This window comes from Peromyscus eremicus, chromosome 5 (genome assembly GCF_949786415.1).
Source record: "Peromyscus eremicus chromosome 5, PerEre_H2_v1, whole genome shotgun sequence".
Taxonomy (NCBI): Eukaryota; Metazoa; Chordata; class Mammalia; order Rodentia; family Cricetidae; genus Peromyscus; species Peromyscus eremicus.
Window position 1 is genome coordinate 1,114,812 of NC_081420.1, and position 18,322 is coordinate 1,133,133.

The window sequence follows — 18,322 nt, forward strand, 5'->3', positions numbered from 1 at the left end:
ATAATATATCATGCATTTGTCTACTCTGGATTGTTTATTATAAATGTACAGAACACACTCACAAATGGTACTCACTCAGATTAAACATAAAACATTTAAAATATATCAAAACGAAGACATTTGAACTAATACAAGTTAACAACAACAACAACAAAAAATCAATGTCCTCATTTTCCTACTTTTGCAAATATATGATTTCCAGTTATATAATTCTCAGAATTCTTAATAGTTATGTTACATAAAATAACCAATTATACATTTTTAGCACATATATGTTAAAATGCAATAAGCACTAAAGCACAGAAGTTAAATATGAAATCTATGTCAAGGAACATACTCCAAAGAGACAGGTAAACACTAATTAAAATGTGACTTTGTTATGATAAGTGAATTTATTACAATTACCTAACTGCACAACATCTTTTGAGGTAACATGCTGGTTAGAACCCTGAGGTCTGGAGTTAAAACAGATGATCAATGTTAAAACCTCATGCCCATCACTGACTTAACTGTTTAAGCCTAGACAAACTGCTTAATAATCTCTCCACAACCAAGATTAGTGTCTTCTGTCAAAATCCATAAAATAGTAAAATACAAACATCACAGGGTAAAAATCATATCCAAAGTCTGTAAAATCCAACTTTACCAACACTGCATTAAATATGAATGGTCTAAATACCCCACAAAGGCAAAGATTGTCAGAATGGACATTAAAAAAATAAAAATAAAAGTTCAGCTATATTCTACTTGTAAAGAGATTCACTACAAAATAAAAAAAATGTTATAATAAAAAGAGGAAAAACTATAATATGCAGCAGGTATAAGAAGACTGCTGGCAGTTATATTAGTATTAGATAAAACAAGATAATATAAAAATAGGAGGCACTTACAAACTAATCCATCAGGAAAAAGTAAAAATTTGAAAATTCATGTGAACCTAAAAACGGAACCTAAAATGTATGACTTAAAACTACAGAAAAGAGGAGATATAAATAAATCTATCATTCCAAATCTCATCTTAGAAGATATAAACAAACCCTAGAGAAAATCAGCAAAGACAGGGAACACTCAAAACTACACAAATAAAACTGGACATTTATAGAATACCTACCAACCATAGAATAAACTTTTCAGGTGCACATGCATTAGAAAAATAAAATGTCATGTCCTATATGCTCACTAAAATGAGTAAAAACAAAAAGACTGACGATGCCAATATTGGTAAGATAATGAAGCTACTGAACCTTTCTTTATACAATCCAATTAAGTAAAATGGCACAGTCACCATGGAAAATGGGTTGACAGTTTCTTCCACTTAAGCCTGCACTTATTGTAAAACCCACAAATTCCACTCTCATTTATTTACCCAATAGAAATAAAAACATATGTCAAAAAAGGGCTTCCACAAGTATATTCCTTTAAATTTTACTTATAATAATAACAAAATAGGAAACAAAATCAAATAGATACTTTCAAATGAATGGGTAAGAAAAAGAGAAACATGCATAAGATGGAATACAATTTAACGTTTAAAAAAATAATCACTGGCCAGGCGGTGGTGGCACAGGCGGATCTTTGTGAGTTCGAGGCCAGCCTGGTCTACAGAGCAAGATCCAGGAAAGGCACAAAACTACACAGAGAAACCCTGTTTCGAAAAACCGGAAAAAAAAAAAAAATCATTGATTTACTAAATAGTTCACATGACTCTCAAAAACATGTTGGGCAAAGATGCCAGGCATGAATGAGGAAACTTTCAGTCTAGCTGCATTAACAGAATTCTCTGGACCAGCTTGAAACAGTCTGTCATAATAGAAATCAAGTTGAGTGTCCATGGTGAGAACTGAAGAAAGGTTAGCTGTAAAGAAGAGGGCAGTTGGAATGTTTCTCCCTTCTTTGGAATGGGGGTTGAGCTCAAGTATTCATTATTCAAAACCAGGTGTCATTGAACTGTGGCCACTGGGCCACACCCAGATTGTGGATAGCTCTGCATAGTCAACAAATTAAGGATAGTTTTATATTTTTAATGAGCTGTAAAAATAAAAAAAGAATATTCCACAGAAACTATGTATGGCTTCAAAATATTTACTAAGTGGACTTTTACAGAAAAAAAATCTAACAATACCAGATCAATATTCACTGAACAAAGTGCCCCTGTATCTGTGGATTGGTTCAGGGACCAAAATATGTGGATGTTCAAGTCTCTTACATAAAATGACACAGTGTAGTGTATAACCTACATATATCATCCTGTTCTTCAAATAATCTCTAGATAATATGTAATACCCACCACAAAGTAAGTGGCATGTAAAAATATTATACTGAGTTGTTTAAAGAAATCATTAGTTTGTTATAGACACATTCTTCTAGCTAATGTTTTAATCTAAAGTTGGCTGAGAGTCCCTGGATATACAACCTGTGGAAATGGAGGCTAACTACATTTAAAAATCAGTATTGATTATTGTATATAAACTGAACCTCACTAAGTTATTTCTAATAGAACCTTCCACCTGTATCTGAATAGTCCATTTTAGCAAAAACAGACGCAACTCATTGTCATTTTCCAGATGAAATGATTTACTCAAATCCACATAGCTAATTATTGACTGCTTTTATTCTTCTTTGTTATTGATATTTTGAGCACAGACCCCACTATATTTGTTCACACCGTCCTTAAATTCTTGTTCCTCCCACCTCAGCCTTCAAAGTAGGTGAGTGCTCAGGTATGTACCACCTTATCCAGTTACATTTTACTCTTGAATACATTCTGTGTTTTCAAAACCTCTGAGAGAACTGTTGGTTTTTGTTCTTCATTATTATCTCCAGCCAGGGCATTTTAGCTGACTTAAAAGCATCACCTTTAAGGTCATTTTCTGCCATTCTCTCTTTCACTGACTATAATTCAAACTGACTGAAACCATAATATTTTAGCATTTAAAAGATATTAGATAACTCACATGTCCTTCCCTGTTCATATGTTCTTGGTACTTGTCTGTTATCTAGTAAGGACACCTTATACTGACTTATAGTTCTACCTAAACAGCCAAATTTTTTCTTAATCACATCTTTAAACATGATTACATCCTAAGGTTGTGACCTATACACATGAATTAGGAATTTTGGCACAAGTTAGTTCAAAATAAACCTCTTAATTGGTTTTCCTCTATCAATGTGGCTCAACATTCCAACCAGGGGTTTTTCTATATATCTTGGAAATATGTCAAGGTATGCTATTGAACTAAGGTGCAGATCAAAATATCCTCAGTGAATTTCAATACTCTTGGGGGCATCATTTACACAGTGTTGTGCATGGAACTTGGGACAAATCTTACCATTGTTTAAAATGCAGTTTAGAAAGGAATCCTATTCTGAGTTTAAGAATAGAATATGAAGTGGTAGGACACCTTTCCAGATGTAGTCAGCTATCACAACCTCTGCTTTATAACCCTGACATGAAATCAAGCTATAGGAGTTTGAATTTTGAATCATGACATAAAGGATGCATATGACTGATGTTAGCAGCACTCTGACAGCATCACTCTTATGATTTTACCTGTTAAGCTCCTCTAGACACAAGCGCAGAGTTTCATAGGTTGTCAGAGCAATTTCACATTTCCTTTGCTTTAAACGAATCAGTTCGTTGTCTTTTTTGCTGCCATGTAAAACAGTGACTCTGAAATATCCCCAGGTATCCAATTCATCCTTCCAGTTGTAGAGGACAGAAAGAGGAGCAACTATTAAGAACATCTAAAAACAGGAAGAAAAGCATCCATGTTTTTAATTAAGAACTCTACCCCCCCACCCCCCACGGAGCTGAGGACCGAACCCAGGGCCTTGCGCTTGCTAGGCAAGTACTCTACCACTGAGCTAAATCCCCAACCCAGTATCAACAGTCTCAATCTTTGATTTTGATGCTCTAAGTAAGTGATTAATACAACTGACTAGTTTGCTAAATGTGGACAAAAAAAAAAATCCTCAAAAATACTCTTTGCTTAATTAGCTTTTTGTTAGGACCAAAAAAAAAAAAGGATAATGCACTGAAAGGAATGGTTATTTTTCATTTTTATTCTTAAAAGTATTGAAGAAGAGAAAAGTAACTCTTTAAGAGAGAGACAGCAATAAAATCAGGATCCCAACAAGAAATTAAAGAGCTAATATGCAAAGCAAATGGGTAGCATCCTTCTCCAAACAGTCTTCTGGGGCTCCTATCACCTCTCTTTTCTAAGCCATTTTTCTCAGATTCTCTCTGTTGAAGGCATGAGAAACTCACTAGAAAATTGAAGCAAGCAGAGAACCTCCACATAGGTTTCTATTCGTAACTTTACCTTTATTTATTTCCACACACCCTGCCTTCCCACCTCTGACCACAGATAACTGTTTTTATCTTCTTCAAAACAACAACATTTGATCATATTCAGTGGCTCCCATTTATCTCTCTTGCCAATCTATAATCGACATGGTAAAACTGACTCCAGTCTTCCCCACACACCAGTTTTATCTTTATAACAAACCACTTTTATCCATGAGCATATTCCCCAGGGTTAAAACAAAACAAAACAAAACAAAATCAAACTGAAACAAAACAGGTTCTCTCCACTGTACATCTTTGGCTACCAGTCCCTTACTTTACAGAAATGTTCTCAAGACTTATCAATACTTATTACCTCTATCACCTGTTCTCTACTGAATTCATATAAACAGAATTTGTTCTCTTTGAAAATAAGCTACAGTCTGGATACTAAATGTTCCCCAAAGGCATGTGCAGTAAAAGCTTGGTTCCTGGGGAGATGGTGGGACTTAAAGAGACAGAACCTTGTGAAAAGAAATTGAACTATCGGGACATGCCCTTATCTCTTCTATCTTTTCACTTTGGCCTTCAGGAAGTGAGCAGCTTTCTCCACCATGTATTCCTAGCATAATGAGCCTAGCCATAGGCTGCAGAACAAGAAGACAACTGATCATGAACTAAAACTAAGAACAAAAATAAACCTCTACTTCTTTTAAGTTACTTATCTCAGGTAATTTGTTCCAGTGACAGAAAGCTGATTAATTCAGCTTTCAACCAAAGCAGTCTGTTAAGATTACTAACACACCTAGTTTGGAAAGTGGTGCTTGGAGGTTCCACCTTTCTTTTTTAGCCCTGAATATCATTCTCATCAACAGCTTAAAATTTTTTATGTTTTTATTTTTCTCTATGACCAATACTCCTAGCTTGTTACATATAAGACTATTAATGGCAAACTTTTCTAAAGGTTTATACTCAAGAGATGAACCAAAAAAAAAAATACTATAAAATGTAAGGTACTATGTAATGCTTCATCTAGGTCACTTACAACCTGTAAGAAACAAAATATGTGACTGTGTTTGTAACGAGAAAGCAGAAAACAAAAGTTTAACTGAACTCCTTCCCGACTCACCAAACACAGGAGCATCTTCTCTTTCTTGCTTTACTTCAAATACCTTTTGCTATTGTAGCTTACCTTACAATTTAATTTTTCTGCGTTCAAATACAAAGTCAAGGCTCAAAATACTAAGTTCAACTGTGATGTCTGTCTTTGAATTTTGTATATTTACAAGGTAAGAATCCTGGGTACAAACTCTATCTGGGCACTCAGCAGTTTTCCACAATTCCAGTAGTTCCTGCCCTTACAACTGCAGTGCTAAGAACTTACCCTCCACTTATTAACTATAAAAGTTGATGAGATGTATACATAAGGATGTTCACAGTAGTGTCATTTGCAATGCAGCCTCTCGTGACTGATTCTTCTTAGAACCGCTTGGCTCCTTATTTTTCTGTTCTAGTGTTTATGTGCTGGTTAGTCTTAACTGTCAATTTGACATAGCCTAGAGTCATCTGAGAAGAAACCTCAATTGAGGAATTTTCTTGATCAAGTTGGCCTGTGGGCATGTCTGTGGGGAGCTGTCTTTACTATTAATTGATGTGGAAGATCCTAGCCTACTGTGGGCTGTACCATCCTTAAGCAAGCTATCCTGGGTTGTATAAGAAAGCTACCTAATCATGACCCTGAGAGCAAGTGAAAGAGTGAGCCAGCAAACAGTGTTCCCATGGTTCCTGCCTCCAGGTTCCCACTGGGAGTTCCTGCCCTTCAATAATAGACTATGACCTGTGAACCAAATAAACCCTTTGCTTCCCAAGTTCCATCTGACCAGAGTGTTTTATCATAGTAATAGAAAGGAAACAAACTTTCCAATTGTTTCAGCCATATAACAAGAGCTAAAAAGGTGGTCAATGGTAAACAAATAGCTGAAAAGTATTTTGCTGAGTACCAATGAAAATCTTTCTAACACTGGTATTGTAATTGTTAGGAAATTCTTCCTCTCATTTTTCAATTTTAATTTTCTCTCTGTGTGGTGCATGTATCTGTGTACATATGTGCAGGGCAAAGGTTGACTTTGAATGCCTTCCTCTCTGGTTCCCCACCTCTCGCACTGAACCTGGAGCTTGCTGTTTTAGCTAGGCTGCTGGCTGGCAAGCCCTGGGATGTGCCTGTCTCTGTTCCCAGCACTGACATAGATGCAGACTGCCAACCCACTTTTTACACGGGCACTGGGGGTCCACACTCAGGTCACCACCACAACAGGTACTCTACCCACTGAGCTATCTCCCTAGCTCCTTTTTTTCTGTTATAATTTTTTCTTAAAATCTCCAAAGTTTGGCCTTACAAGATAATATTTTTAATTAACTTACTATGATTTATTTTATAAAGTCAAAACTACAGCATAAACTTAGCCTAAATCTAATGAATCATTCCAAGAATCAGCACTTGAAATGCACGATTTGTGTCTTTTCGTTTAGGAATTCATTGGCACTTATATTTCATGCATTCCTCAAAGTCATATTCATACCTGAAAAGTTTTAGAATGTATATAAAATACTATCTCTCTTATACATACATACAGTCCCTACTTCAAATACTACTACTCCTTAATGTGTAACATTTAATTCAATGAGTGTTTCTTTTTCAAGGAGACTGAAGATCAGTCTTTTAGGGTTGTTTTAATTCTAGCATTAGCTTTATTTTTATTTATTCTCTTTTTTACAAAACAGCTTTTAAAAATGTATGCTACTTCAAATGGACTCTCTGAAAACATATATGCACTGATGCCAACAAAATGAAGAACATGTATGAAAATAATCTGTAGTAGTGTTATGATGCCTGGAAAGGAACTCCCAGCAGAGCAGAACAGTTCAGGAAGATGGCAACGAGTACACACGCCCCACCCCTGTAGAACTGAGAAGGCCATACTGTACGCATGTAAGAGAAATCGTCAAACAAACAGCCATAAAAACAATAACAGAACCCAACAGACAAAGTGAAGCAGGTGGAAGGACTGGGTCAATAAAAGTAATGCCCAGGGATTTTAAGAAAGACCAGAGGTATCAGTCTTTTGTCAAAAAAGGTTACTCTGGCATCATTATTTAGCTTCCCCTACAACAAAGTACTATACATATTTTTAAATTTTTAAAAAATATTTATTCAGCCGGGCGGTGGTGGCGCACGCCTTTAATCCCAGCACTCGGGAGGCAGAGCCAGGTGGATCTCTGTGAGTTCGAGGACAGCCTGGGCTACCAAGTGAGTTCCAGGAGAGGCGCAAAGCTACACAGAGAAACCCTGTCTCGAAAAACCAAAAAAAAAAAAAAAAAAAAAAAAAAATTTATTCACTAATTTTATGTGTGTGTACATATGCACATATGGGTACCATATGTATGCAGAGCCTGTGAAGACCAGAAGCAGCATCTAATCCCCTAGAGCTGGAGTTTAAAATGGTTGTGAATTGTGGATGCTAGGAACCAAACCCTGGTCCTCTGAGCCATCTCCTAATCCCTGGACACATTTTTCAAAAGTGAACTTATTTGAAAGAATTCTATAGTAAATATAGGGCTTAGTTCTGGGATTTCAAAGATGGAATCCTAGGTACTTCAACAAAAAGAAATGTCCTTTCAATGGAAAAAAAAAAATCAGTTCAGCACTGAACCATCATCTAAAATATACAATGACAGCAGATAACAAAATTATTTAGGTCAAGTTATAAGACTGAACTCAGAAATTGGCAAATAATCTGTTAACTGAGTATGTAGCCAATATACAAACAAAATTTATGAAACCAAACTTAAAGAGATTAGTGAAAGCCAACACAAAAACAAGATCAAGAACAACCTCAGTCATAACAGAAAATTTAATACAGATTTCTCTAAACTCAGTTGCTCATATAAACAAGAAAATCATATTAGAAGCAGGACACACACCTGCCACCTGTCCAAGCCTGAGTTCTTTTTTAGAGACCATAACTCAAGAGAAGAAGTCAGGATTCTTGATTGCATTGCAGAAAACTTTCATGAATGCTGGTAAAATAGTAAGGTAATTTAAAGTATTAACAAAATACCATAAATCAGTACTTCTCTAATTTTTTATAAAAAAATAATCCTTCTGAGGTCATTGGAGTAAACTTGGACTTCTTAGCAATCTTGTGAATAAGATTTATAAAATCTTATAAAAAAAAAACGCCATCTTAGAACTTGAGGAATATAGTTCATTACCTTAATAAAATAGTATTGTTTTCATCAAATCACTCCATCTTTATTCCTATCAATTTTATGAATACTGAGGACAACATAGAAGCACACAGGGACTGGAGAGATGACTCAGTAAAGTACTTGGTATGCAAGCATGAGGATCTGAGCTCAATCCTCAGCACCCATGTTTTAAAAAAGCTGGATAGCAGTGAACACCTATAGTCCCAGCACTGGGGAGGTAGAAATAAGAGGATTCCTGGGGCTTGCTGGACAGCCAGTCTAGGTTCAGTGACAGACCCTGATTCAAAAACTAAGGTGAAGAGAGAAGACACCAGACACAGACCTCTGACCCTCATTAGCATATACACACTTGCGCATGTACTTCTGCATACATATGTACACACACAAGCATGTATACACACAAAGACTGTAAGCATAACATTTCTAATAAGTTTATTGTTTTATTACAAATCTCTTACTTTGTCTACAACCACTCTACCCTGAACACGTCCAGTCTTGTCTGATCTCAGGAGTCAGGACTGATTAGTTATGCAGATGAAAAAGTCTGAGATATAACCTGATGCTACGAGCAGATGAAACTGCCAACCTTCCAAAAATAGTCTTATAAAATAAATAGTTTAATGTCTAAATTCTTGTTTTAAAATGTACAATACCCTTTAATCCCAGCACTTGGGAGGCAGAGCCAGGCAGATCTCTGTGAGTTCGAGGCCAGCCTGGGCTACCAAGTGAGTTCCAGGAAAGGCACAAAGCTACACAGAGAAACCCTGTCTCGAAAAACCAAAAAAAAAAAAAAAAAAAAAAAAAAAAAAAAAAGTACAATACATCATTACATTGTGTTTAAATGCTGAATACTTCTAGATATTTCACCTTTTGGGCTATAGAAGAGGGTTCCTTTTTCATACTTTTTAGTAAGAATGCTGGCATGTTATTTTCAATATCTTCACGAGTTCCCTTTTTATGCAAAACTGCAGCCAGAAATGAAATAACCTAGAAGAAAGAAAGACTTTTTCTATCACTATGCATAATTTCACTGTACATGTACAAACTAATCAGTAGACTACCAACAAAAAGATGTTAGAGGAAACATAAAAATATTGGTCCTTTCTTTGAATTAACAAGCAAACGTATAATAATACCATCTTTGAACACATAAAATTCCACATGGCCATCTCATCTTGGAACAATTCTGCCCACTTGATGAATTCTTTCTTTATTCCATCATCTGAGATATTACCTTACTATTTGTTTCTATCCATGGATATTATCTTCTCAAAGCCTCTAAAATAAACTATACATTTTTTCTGTTCTTGTAGCAAATAAATTCCTTAGGGTACGAAGTATCTAATGAATGACAGAATGCTAATTTAAGAAAGGCTAACACAACTCATCAATATACATACCATTATGAATAGCAGCTATTCTCCAAAAATTAAATGAGAAGAATAAAAATAAGAAAAAGCATGCATAGCCCCACACAATCAACAGCGAGGAACATTCAACCAACTAGATGCTTGTCAGTTTGAACATTAGCTTGTTGTGGCAGCTATGTGAACTTCAGGAGGCAACTAAACCCCCTTCAATAGTTTTCTGTAAAAATGACAAACATAGCATCAGTAGGGTTATTTTAAAGATCTGAGATGAAAGTATATGAGGTGGGTATTCATATAGAGGGAAATAACTTATTACTTTAAAAAATAAATTTTAGAAATACTGAAACCTAAAGAAAAATTTTAAGAGAATTAGAAAAACTATAAAAGAAAGTGTATTTGGGGACAAAGAAGGGGGCTGACAAAGGGTCTCGCTCTAGCCCAGTGAAGCCTAGAACTCACTTAGCAACCCAGTCAAGGTGGCCTCAAACTTGTAGCAATCCTGCTTCAACCTTTCCAAGTGCTGGAACTATAAATGTGACTGTAATTCCATTTGCTTGTCAATACACACCTTATGAGAAACGTACTTTTTAATACGTAGATATCTATGATCTAAATCCCAAATAACAGAAGAAAAGTAATGGTAATGAGATTTATTTGAAGAAATAGAAGTTGATCATTTATTAAAAAGAAAATATCTTAAGTCATGGGCTCAGTAGTTATGAATATTAATTACCTGCCACCACAAAAACAAATAAATTATCAAAAATTCACAAGTAGCTGCTTCATAGAACAAAATTGAACATAAAAAATTATTTAAAAGTGGCTAGAGGAAACAAAGACACTATACAATAGAATACTTTCAAAATAAAGTAATATTAATTCTAGATTTGTCAAATTCCCTAAAGCAAAAACATGAAATATTTTTCATTTAATTAATCTCAGATCTGAAGAAATGGTGTAGCAGTTAAGAAGTATACTGCTCTTGCAGAAGACCAGGTTCTGTTCTCAGCACCTACATCAGGTGGCTCACAACTGCCTATAACTCCAGCTCCAGGGGATTATATACACCTTCTTCTGGATACCTCAGGCACCTGCACTCCTGTATGCTCATACTCACACACAGAAACACATATACACATATAATTAAGAACAAATATTAAAAGAAGAATCTCAGACCTTTAAAAAAAATGTTATAACTGAAATTTTAAGGTCCAATTAAAAATTAGCTTTACCTAATTCATTAAATACACTAATGATAATAATAATAATAATAATAATAATAATATACACTAACTTCTAACTTTACTGCTTCATATACCCCCACCCCCACTTTAAAAAGGTATGTTAAAATAAAGATAAACTTGTACTTTAGCTAAGAAAACACTCTAAGGGAGCAGAAAAATTAAAACCATGGAAATCTCTCAGCTTGATATGTTAATTAAAGTAAACTAGCTATAATGTGCTAACATCCAAGAGAGAAAAGGAGGATGTGAACAATCACACAGGTGGCCCATGGACCAGGGCCAAAATGGCACTCATCATGTCTCTGCTATTTTTACTGGCCTAAATCTGTCAAAAGCTACACTGACATACAAGATTAGAGAAACATTTTACTCAAGCTACTACTCCATAGCAAAAGAAACATGAATAGTTGGAGAAGGTCAGGCTTGCTCTACTACAATTCACTGGCACAGTACAGGTTTACATAAATCTGAATTTAAAGATCTATGACAAATTTAGAATGAAGACTTAAAAACTAATCCTAAGAAGAAAATAATTAGAAGGTGCTTTATTGTGAAATATTTACAGAATTGCTTACAGAATAAATAAGTAAATAAAAATTTAAGTCTGTCACATCTAGAAAAATAAAAGGCTATAACCTACATTTCAAAGATAAAATATCTTTCTGGAAGAGCTTGGTTTTCACAGGCATTCCCTTCTAAACTCTGCCAAGCAAATGTTTTTATAGTCCATCTTTCCTCACCTGCATTCACCTCCTGACATAGAATACATACATATGAGTCTGGGAAGCAGTTCAAACATTCAAACCAAAAGCCTACCCCCCCCCCCAAAAAAAGAAAAGAAAAAGAAGGAAAAAACGTGTTTTTCATAAGACTAAAGGAAGAGATAACCACATTCCTTATTTTTTCGTATCACACAACATAAAAAAGAAACAGAATGCTTCAGAATCATACTTTTCAAAGATTTTTGTTGCTTAAAAAAAGGCTAATGCAAACATTGAGAAACTTTGAAGCACCTAGCAGTAAATGTGATGTCTTCATCACACCCCTCCCCTCAAGCTCAGATCTATGCAGAAGAGGAAATGGAAGACAACTCCGAGGAAATCACATATTCTAGGTATACCAGGGCTGATGCACACATGAACTCAGAAATTGTGATAGCATGCTCAAGACCTACACAAGCCAGACAACATCCCAGAATGGAGAAAGGGAAGTGGGCACAAAGCCCTACTCCTAACCAAGAGGCTTGTTTGTAACTGATAGCTGATCCAAAAAGGAAAATTCATTTTCTTCAATAGAGTAACAATGGGTGTATAAACCATACTCCAGGACAAGCTTTACGCTCAGGAGTCCTTGACCAATACAAAGTGGATCCCATGGGTTTTCTTCGCTTTTGTTTTTCTTTTGAGTGTGTGTTGTTGTTGGTTGATTCCTTGATTTTTGTTTTGTTTTGTTTTGTGGGTTTTGTTTGTTTGTTTGTTTTGTGGTTTTTTTTTTAAGAGAGAAAGAATATTATGTTGGGAAAGGCAGAAATTTGAAAGGAGATGGGAGAGGGGAAAGAATATGATCAAAACATTTTTTAATTAAGTGCCATTTTGAAAGGAGATCTAGCTTACTTCTCATTACAAAGCTCTAATCCTACAATATGAATTACAGACCAAACCAAAATCACAATTTGTCTTTAAAATGCAAGAGCTATTTTTTTTTAAGGACTTAGGGCACTGGAAGTTAATTAACTTTTTACACTGTATATGTAATTTTATTCTTAGAGACATTTTCTCTAAGAATAAAAATTAAGAAAAATGTTATTCCCCAAATACTAATGAAGTATTGAGGATCAAATAATGGCACACTGAGTCACTGTCCTCAATTCTGAAACTTTACCATCTAGCTAGTGAGACAAACACAAACAAAAACCTATAGTAACAGATGGTATTAAAAAGAGAGATTTGCAGTGTATACACTCTTGTACATAGGATGAACTTATTTTTAATTATAAAGTAATTAATATAAATACCTGTATTGTTTTTCCAAGTCCCATGTCATCACCAAGAATACACCCTCTTCCCTGAATGTAGTGTCTGTAGAGAAACTGAGTTCCCTCTCTTTGGTAATCCCGCAAGTACCTATTAATAGTGTAAGGAATGGAGTCTCCATCTTCAGATAATTTAAAAGTAGTAGCCAATGATGGAATTTTTCGATCTGGGAAATAAGGTTTTTCTAAATCTTCATCATCAAATATAAAATTTCTGGAGCAATCTTTAGTTGATTTTATTTCTTGAAGTCTTTGAAGAGGTATTTTCCTTTCTTGAAAATCTGAATACAGGACAATTGCACATGGCTTCCCATTTTCATCCACAGTAACAGACTTTATGCTTGCTTCACAAAGCTTCTTATCATCTGAAGAAGGAGCAAGACATCTTTCTCCTGGATACCAACTGTCTAAAATAAAGAAGAAAATTAACTTTTCAAAAAGCTTATGAAGTCACATCTCATTTACCTACTCAGGAAAAAAAAAAAAAACATGTTTTCCAAATAACTGAAACAAAATAAATATTTATTTTCATAGACATTTTTCTAAAATATATTATCAGATATTTTCCTATAATCACTAGTATAACCTATTTTCTGTAGCTCTTATCCTGGCTGTGTGACATTACTTCCTCTGGGGTTTAAAAATATACTGCCTGGTTATGACCTCTGGTGACTTCAATTAATGGATGTGAGCCACAGACATTTGGTTTCATTGTTTGGTTGTTAGTGTTGGATTTAAAATTGATCTTGATGTACAACCAGAGCTGAGATCCTCTGATTTAAATATTCTTGCTGACTCATGAACATTATACACATTCTCCTTATATGATTCAGTAAGAGAAACAGACACAGTAAAGAGTAAGCTAAAATCTTCAGGAAAGCAACTCTTTTGTGACATGTGCTTTTTATATTTACTCCATCCTTCTCTGGACACAGGTATTTAACTAGGCAAGGGAATCTCTTATTTAACTACAATGATGTCACAACCATTACAGCTTACCCTTTTGGGTTTTGAATACTTTAAATTGTAAGAGATAAGTTCTAGGGGTTGGAGAGATGGCTCTGAAGGGCATTTGAAGCTCTTGCAGAACACCAGGGTTCAATTCCCAGTATTCACATGGTGGTTCACAATCATCCATAACTCCAGTTCTATGTTATCCAACACCCTCTTCTGATTTCCCTGGGTGCCAGGCATACATGTGGTGCACATAAATATGTTGGCAAAACATATACAAAAGTCTTTAAAAAGAGAGAGATGAGTTCTAACAGCCCTTTGTAAGATGCTGTCATTCACTGAAGATTCTGATTTCTACACATCTGAGCTGACTCTCTGTTAACAGTTCAGCCATCTGTTTTATTTTCTATTCTGAAGACAGCACTATGAGTGGGGGAGAGGTTTCCTAGAATATACTATTAAGCAATTTAAAGGGTACCAAATGGAGAACATCAAGTAAAAATAATTTTCCAAATGGAATTCCTCATTGCAAGGATCCAAGAAATGTATGGCTATAACTCTAAGAATATCGGAGATTATTTTTCTCACACATTCCTCACTGATACCACAAGACCATTAGTGGTTTCCTAGGGTCTTTCTGAGGAGTTCCAGCTAGAACTTCATAACATTTTTGGTTATAATGATAATAAGCATAAGCTGTCTTAATCAAGAATAACTCACCAGTCTTCAACAATTATTCCTCAAAAGCATTATTCCCACTAACTTTGCTAAAGTGGTTTTACCATAGTAATCCTAAGTACACTTGGAAAAACATGTTCTCCCACTCTACTCTTTCAGATCCAAACTGAGAACTGTTATACTATTATGAAATTAATACCCTACTCTACTGTACAGGTAAAAAGGATGTGTAGGTCAAAGTGTCTTCTTTCTAGGATAGTACTAGCTGAGTCTGAGCTAACGATACCACTACAGCAGTTCTTAACATATTACTTTTGTTTTCAATGATGCATCTCCCTACCTAGGAAATATCCACTCATTTTTAAAACCTAATTCCTTAATTTGACACTCAACATACATGATTTAAGCATCAATTATTTATCAGACACTGTACCACATAATGGGTATAAAATGAAGAACAATGTCAAAAATGGTAGTGATTAGTTTCCCTGAATCTTATTAACTGGGATCATTTATAGACAACTTTTCAAGGTAGAAAACCATTAGCCCTTATACCTCTTTTTATATTACCCCCACATGCCATCCACCACAATATCTTTTCTGGTTTTACTTCAAAAACATATCACAGTTGGGAGTAGTGGTGCAAGTCTGTAATCCAAGCATTCAGGAGGCAGGAGGATCTCTTAGTCCTCTGAATTCAAGGCTAGTCTGGTCTACAGAGCTATAGAGCCAGTTCCAGAACAGCCAGGGCTACACAGAAAAACCCTGTTGAAAAACAAAGAGAAAAAATAAACAAATAGAACTTTTTTTCTATGCCAACATCTCTGGAAAACAAGAGCTGGAAAACTCTTTTTATAATCAGCTACTAGTTATTTGTTAAATTATATTTTAGAAACCAAAATTCTCTTACTCTTCTAAGCAAAAGCAGTCACAGACAATAAATAAATGGGCATGGCTGTATTCTAATAAAACTTTATTTTTAAAAGGCAACATCAGATTCTATTTGGCCCATAGGTAGTAAGTAGTTTCATGACTTTTCCCTTAATACATTCCACCATCACTTTATGCTGAATCACTCACAACCTTTCTACTGCTAGTCTACCGTATTTAGTAGATATCCCATTATTCTCTCTCAGTATTTCATTACAATAGCATTTACACTATGTTTAAATGTTTACTTATTTTTGTCTGTTTCTTCCATTAGAGATAATTTCCTTTTCAAGAATATGCCCTCCTGGATGGTTGTCAATAAATAAGTAAATGTAGAAATGAAAGATGCCTAAAACATGTATATTCCACATCCTCTTTTTCTCTATCCTTTCTCTTGTATTCCTCCTACTTATACCATTTATTCAAGTATTCAGTTGTACTGTTTTCTAATACTATGTCCTATAGCTTGACTTATTGTTGAAGAAACTTTGTATCAGTAGTTTAAATATATATTAACTATCCTAAATATCTGATTTATCTATACAAATTGGAATAATAAACTGTCTAGTGCAAAAAAAAAATTTCCAGGAATAACACACAAAAGATTACTTAACAAACATAAGCTGAATTTGTAAGTGAAAACAAATTATTGATCTAGTGAGATGACAGTCACTAAAAAATACAGACATAAACATAATGACAAAAAGGGCTTTGGAAGAAGAGAATGGAGTGCTATAGGAAAGAAGTATTAGGAAACATATTTTAGAGAAGGGAGTCTAGACAAAGTTTCTCAGGTGGGACTGTACGTGGAAAATACCAGAAGGACATATTGTATGGGCACCTTCGTATCTGAATTTGAGTAATTTCTAGAAATAAATAGATGAAGTTTGAGTCAGGAATGACTCGATTACAACAGAGATTGCAAATGTCAAAGCTGGGAGGACTTGTTACTGAGTGGTGGAACTGGCAATAACACTCTTAAGGATTGGGGTGCCTCCCTCAATTCCAAAGTGCCTTCTTTGCTTGCTTCCAACGTGGAACACACGCTGCCACCTCAGAGCCTTTGAGTGGTTCTTTCCATCAGTACTTTTCCCCCTAAAATACCAAGTGACAGGATCTTCCACTAGATTCAACTGAGGAATAAGCATACCAGTCCCATAATCTACACTCAGAAGATCCACTTATTCACCTTTACCAGCCAGACTCATAAAGGCATTTGTATTTGTAGGCTCTTAATTATGACATTATCAGTTTTTAGCCCTGGGATTTCAAGGCTTGCTGTCTACTCTGACATTTAGCACTGAATCCCTCCTTGCTTTCATAAGGTACTTTCCTCAAAGGAAAAGCAAGATTTATCAGAAGATTCCTGGGCATAAAACACTCAATTGTATATCTGTTCTGTAAGGTCCCATAGGATGCTCCACCTGTAAGCCAACTTGCTGGTAACATTGGTGGCCTGGGTTCCATCCCCACAATTCACAAGGTGGAAGGAGAGAACTGACCAGCTCAAGCTGTCCTCTAACTTGCACATGCCTGGTGCATGCACACACAGACATACACAAAATACTTTTTAATCTATTACAGTAATCGCTATTATTAATAAGAGCTGGGGGCAAGCCTGCATCCTGATGACTTATGAGATAACCATGCCTTCACAAACTCTTCGGTGACCTACTAGAGGCAGAATTCTGCTTCAATACACCAGGTAGTAAGCTCTTTGTGTAATAAAACTAAACTCAATTAAATAGGCCTTCACTCATCTACTTAACAAACTCCTACTGACTAATAACTGGCATATACAAACCAAAGACAGAAAACAAAAAATATCTGACTGGAGTCACTTGTATACATCTCATCTAATAGTCATGAAACCCAACTGTCCCCATTTTACAGATGAGGAATCTGCCCCCACTATTCAGGAAGTAACTGTGAGGGAGTGCAGTAAATCCTGAAGTTCAGGTTCCTAATACTGAGTCGCAAAGCCAAGGAGTTCCTGCGGTGAAGGGTTCTAAATCGTCAGCTGTCAATCAAAGGAACCAAGCCTCTTCCGGAAGTTCCTCGAGGACGCGAGTCTGCGCAGAGGCGCGAGCTCGGAGCTCATACCTTTGCGGAGTCCCGCGCGGGGCTGCGGGGAGGAGGCGTCCATCGGGCCAGGGGGCGGCGCCTGGCAGCCCCGCTGCTCTCGGCATCCAGCGGTCGGCGGCGAGGAGGGCACGGCACGCAGGCCGCCCGCCCGGCATCGCCCGCCCGCCGGCAGCGCCGAGCCTCAGGCTGGGCACTGTGTGGGGCCTGACGGGGCGGTGTCACCAGCCGCAGCCACAGTCGGTAAATCCCGCGAGAACGAGTGCCCAGGCGCTCCCCGGCTCGCCTCCCTCGCCTCCCTCAGATATCGCGGGAAGAAGATGGGTTAGTCTGTAAGCGGGCTGGAGCGATTTCCGGACGAGGTGGGCCCAAACAGTCCACGGATGGTCCAAATATCGCGAGATTTGGTATAGCTCGTTGACTTCGAACGTCTTTTGCTGAGGCTCGAGGCGCGTGGCATCCCCCAAGAGCGGGAAAG

General features: G+C 36.3%; 1 protein-coding gene across 2 annotated transcripts in view; it reads right to left on the minus strand.

Annotated features, from left to right (window-relative positions):
• Positions 1-18,064, minus strand: part of Ercc6l2 (ERCC excision repair 6 like 2) — a 104,955-nt gene extending 86,891 nt beyond the window's left edge. The window contains exons 1-4 of one of the 2 annotated variants that reach the window (XM_059262754.1): positions 17,866-18,064; positions 13,183-13,607; positions 9,422-9,541; positions 3,551-3,699 (exon numbers count right to left, since the gene is read on the minus strand). In XM_059262754.1, the coding sequence (XP_059118737.1) occupies positions 3,551-3,699; positions 9,422-9,541; positions 13,183-13,607; positions 17,866-17,908 (737 nt within the window). In that variant the 5' untranslated portion in view covers positions 17,909-18,064. Of the gene's footprint in view, positions 1-3,550; positions 3,745-9,421; positions 9,542-13,182; positions 13,608-17,865 lie in introns of both variants that reach the window. The other variant, XM_059262753.1, reaches the window with a different exon arrangement.
• Between the last annotated feature and the right edge of the window lie 258 nt (positions 18,065-18,322).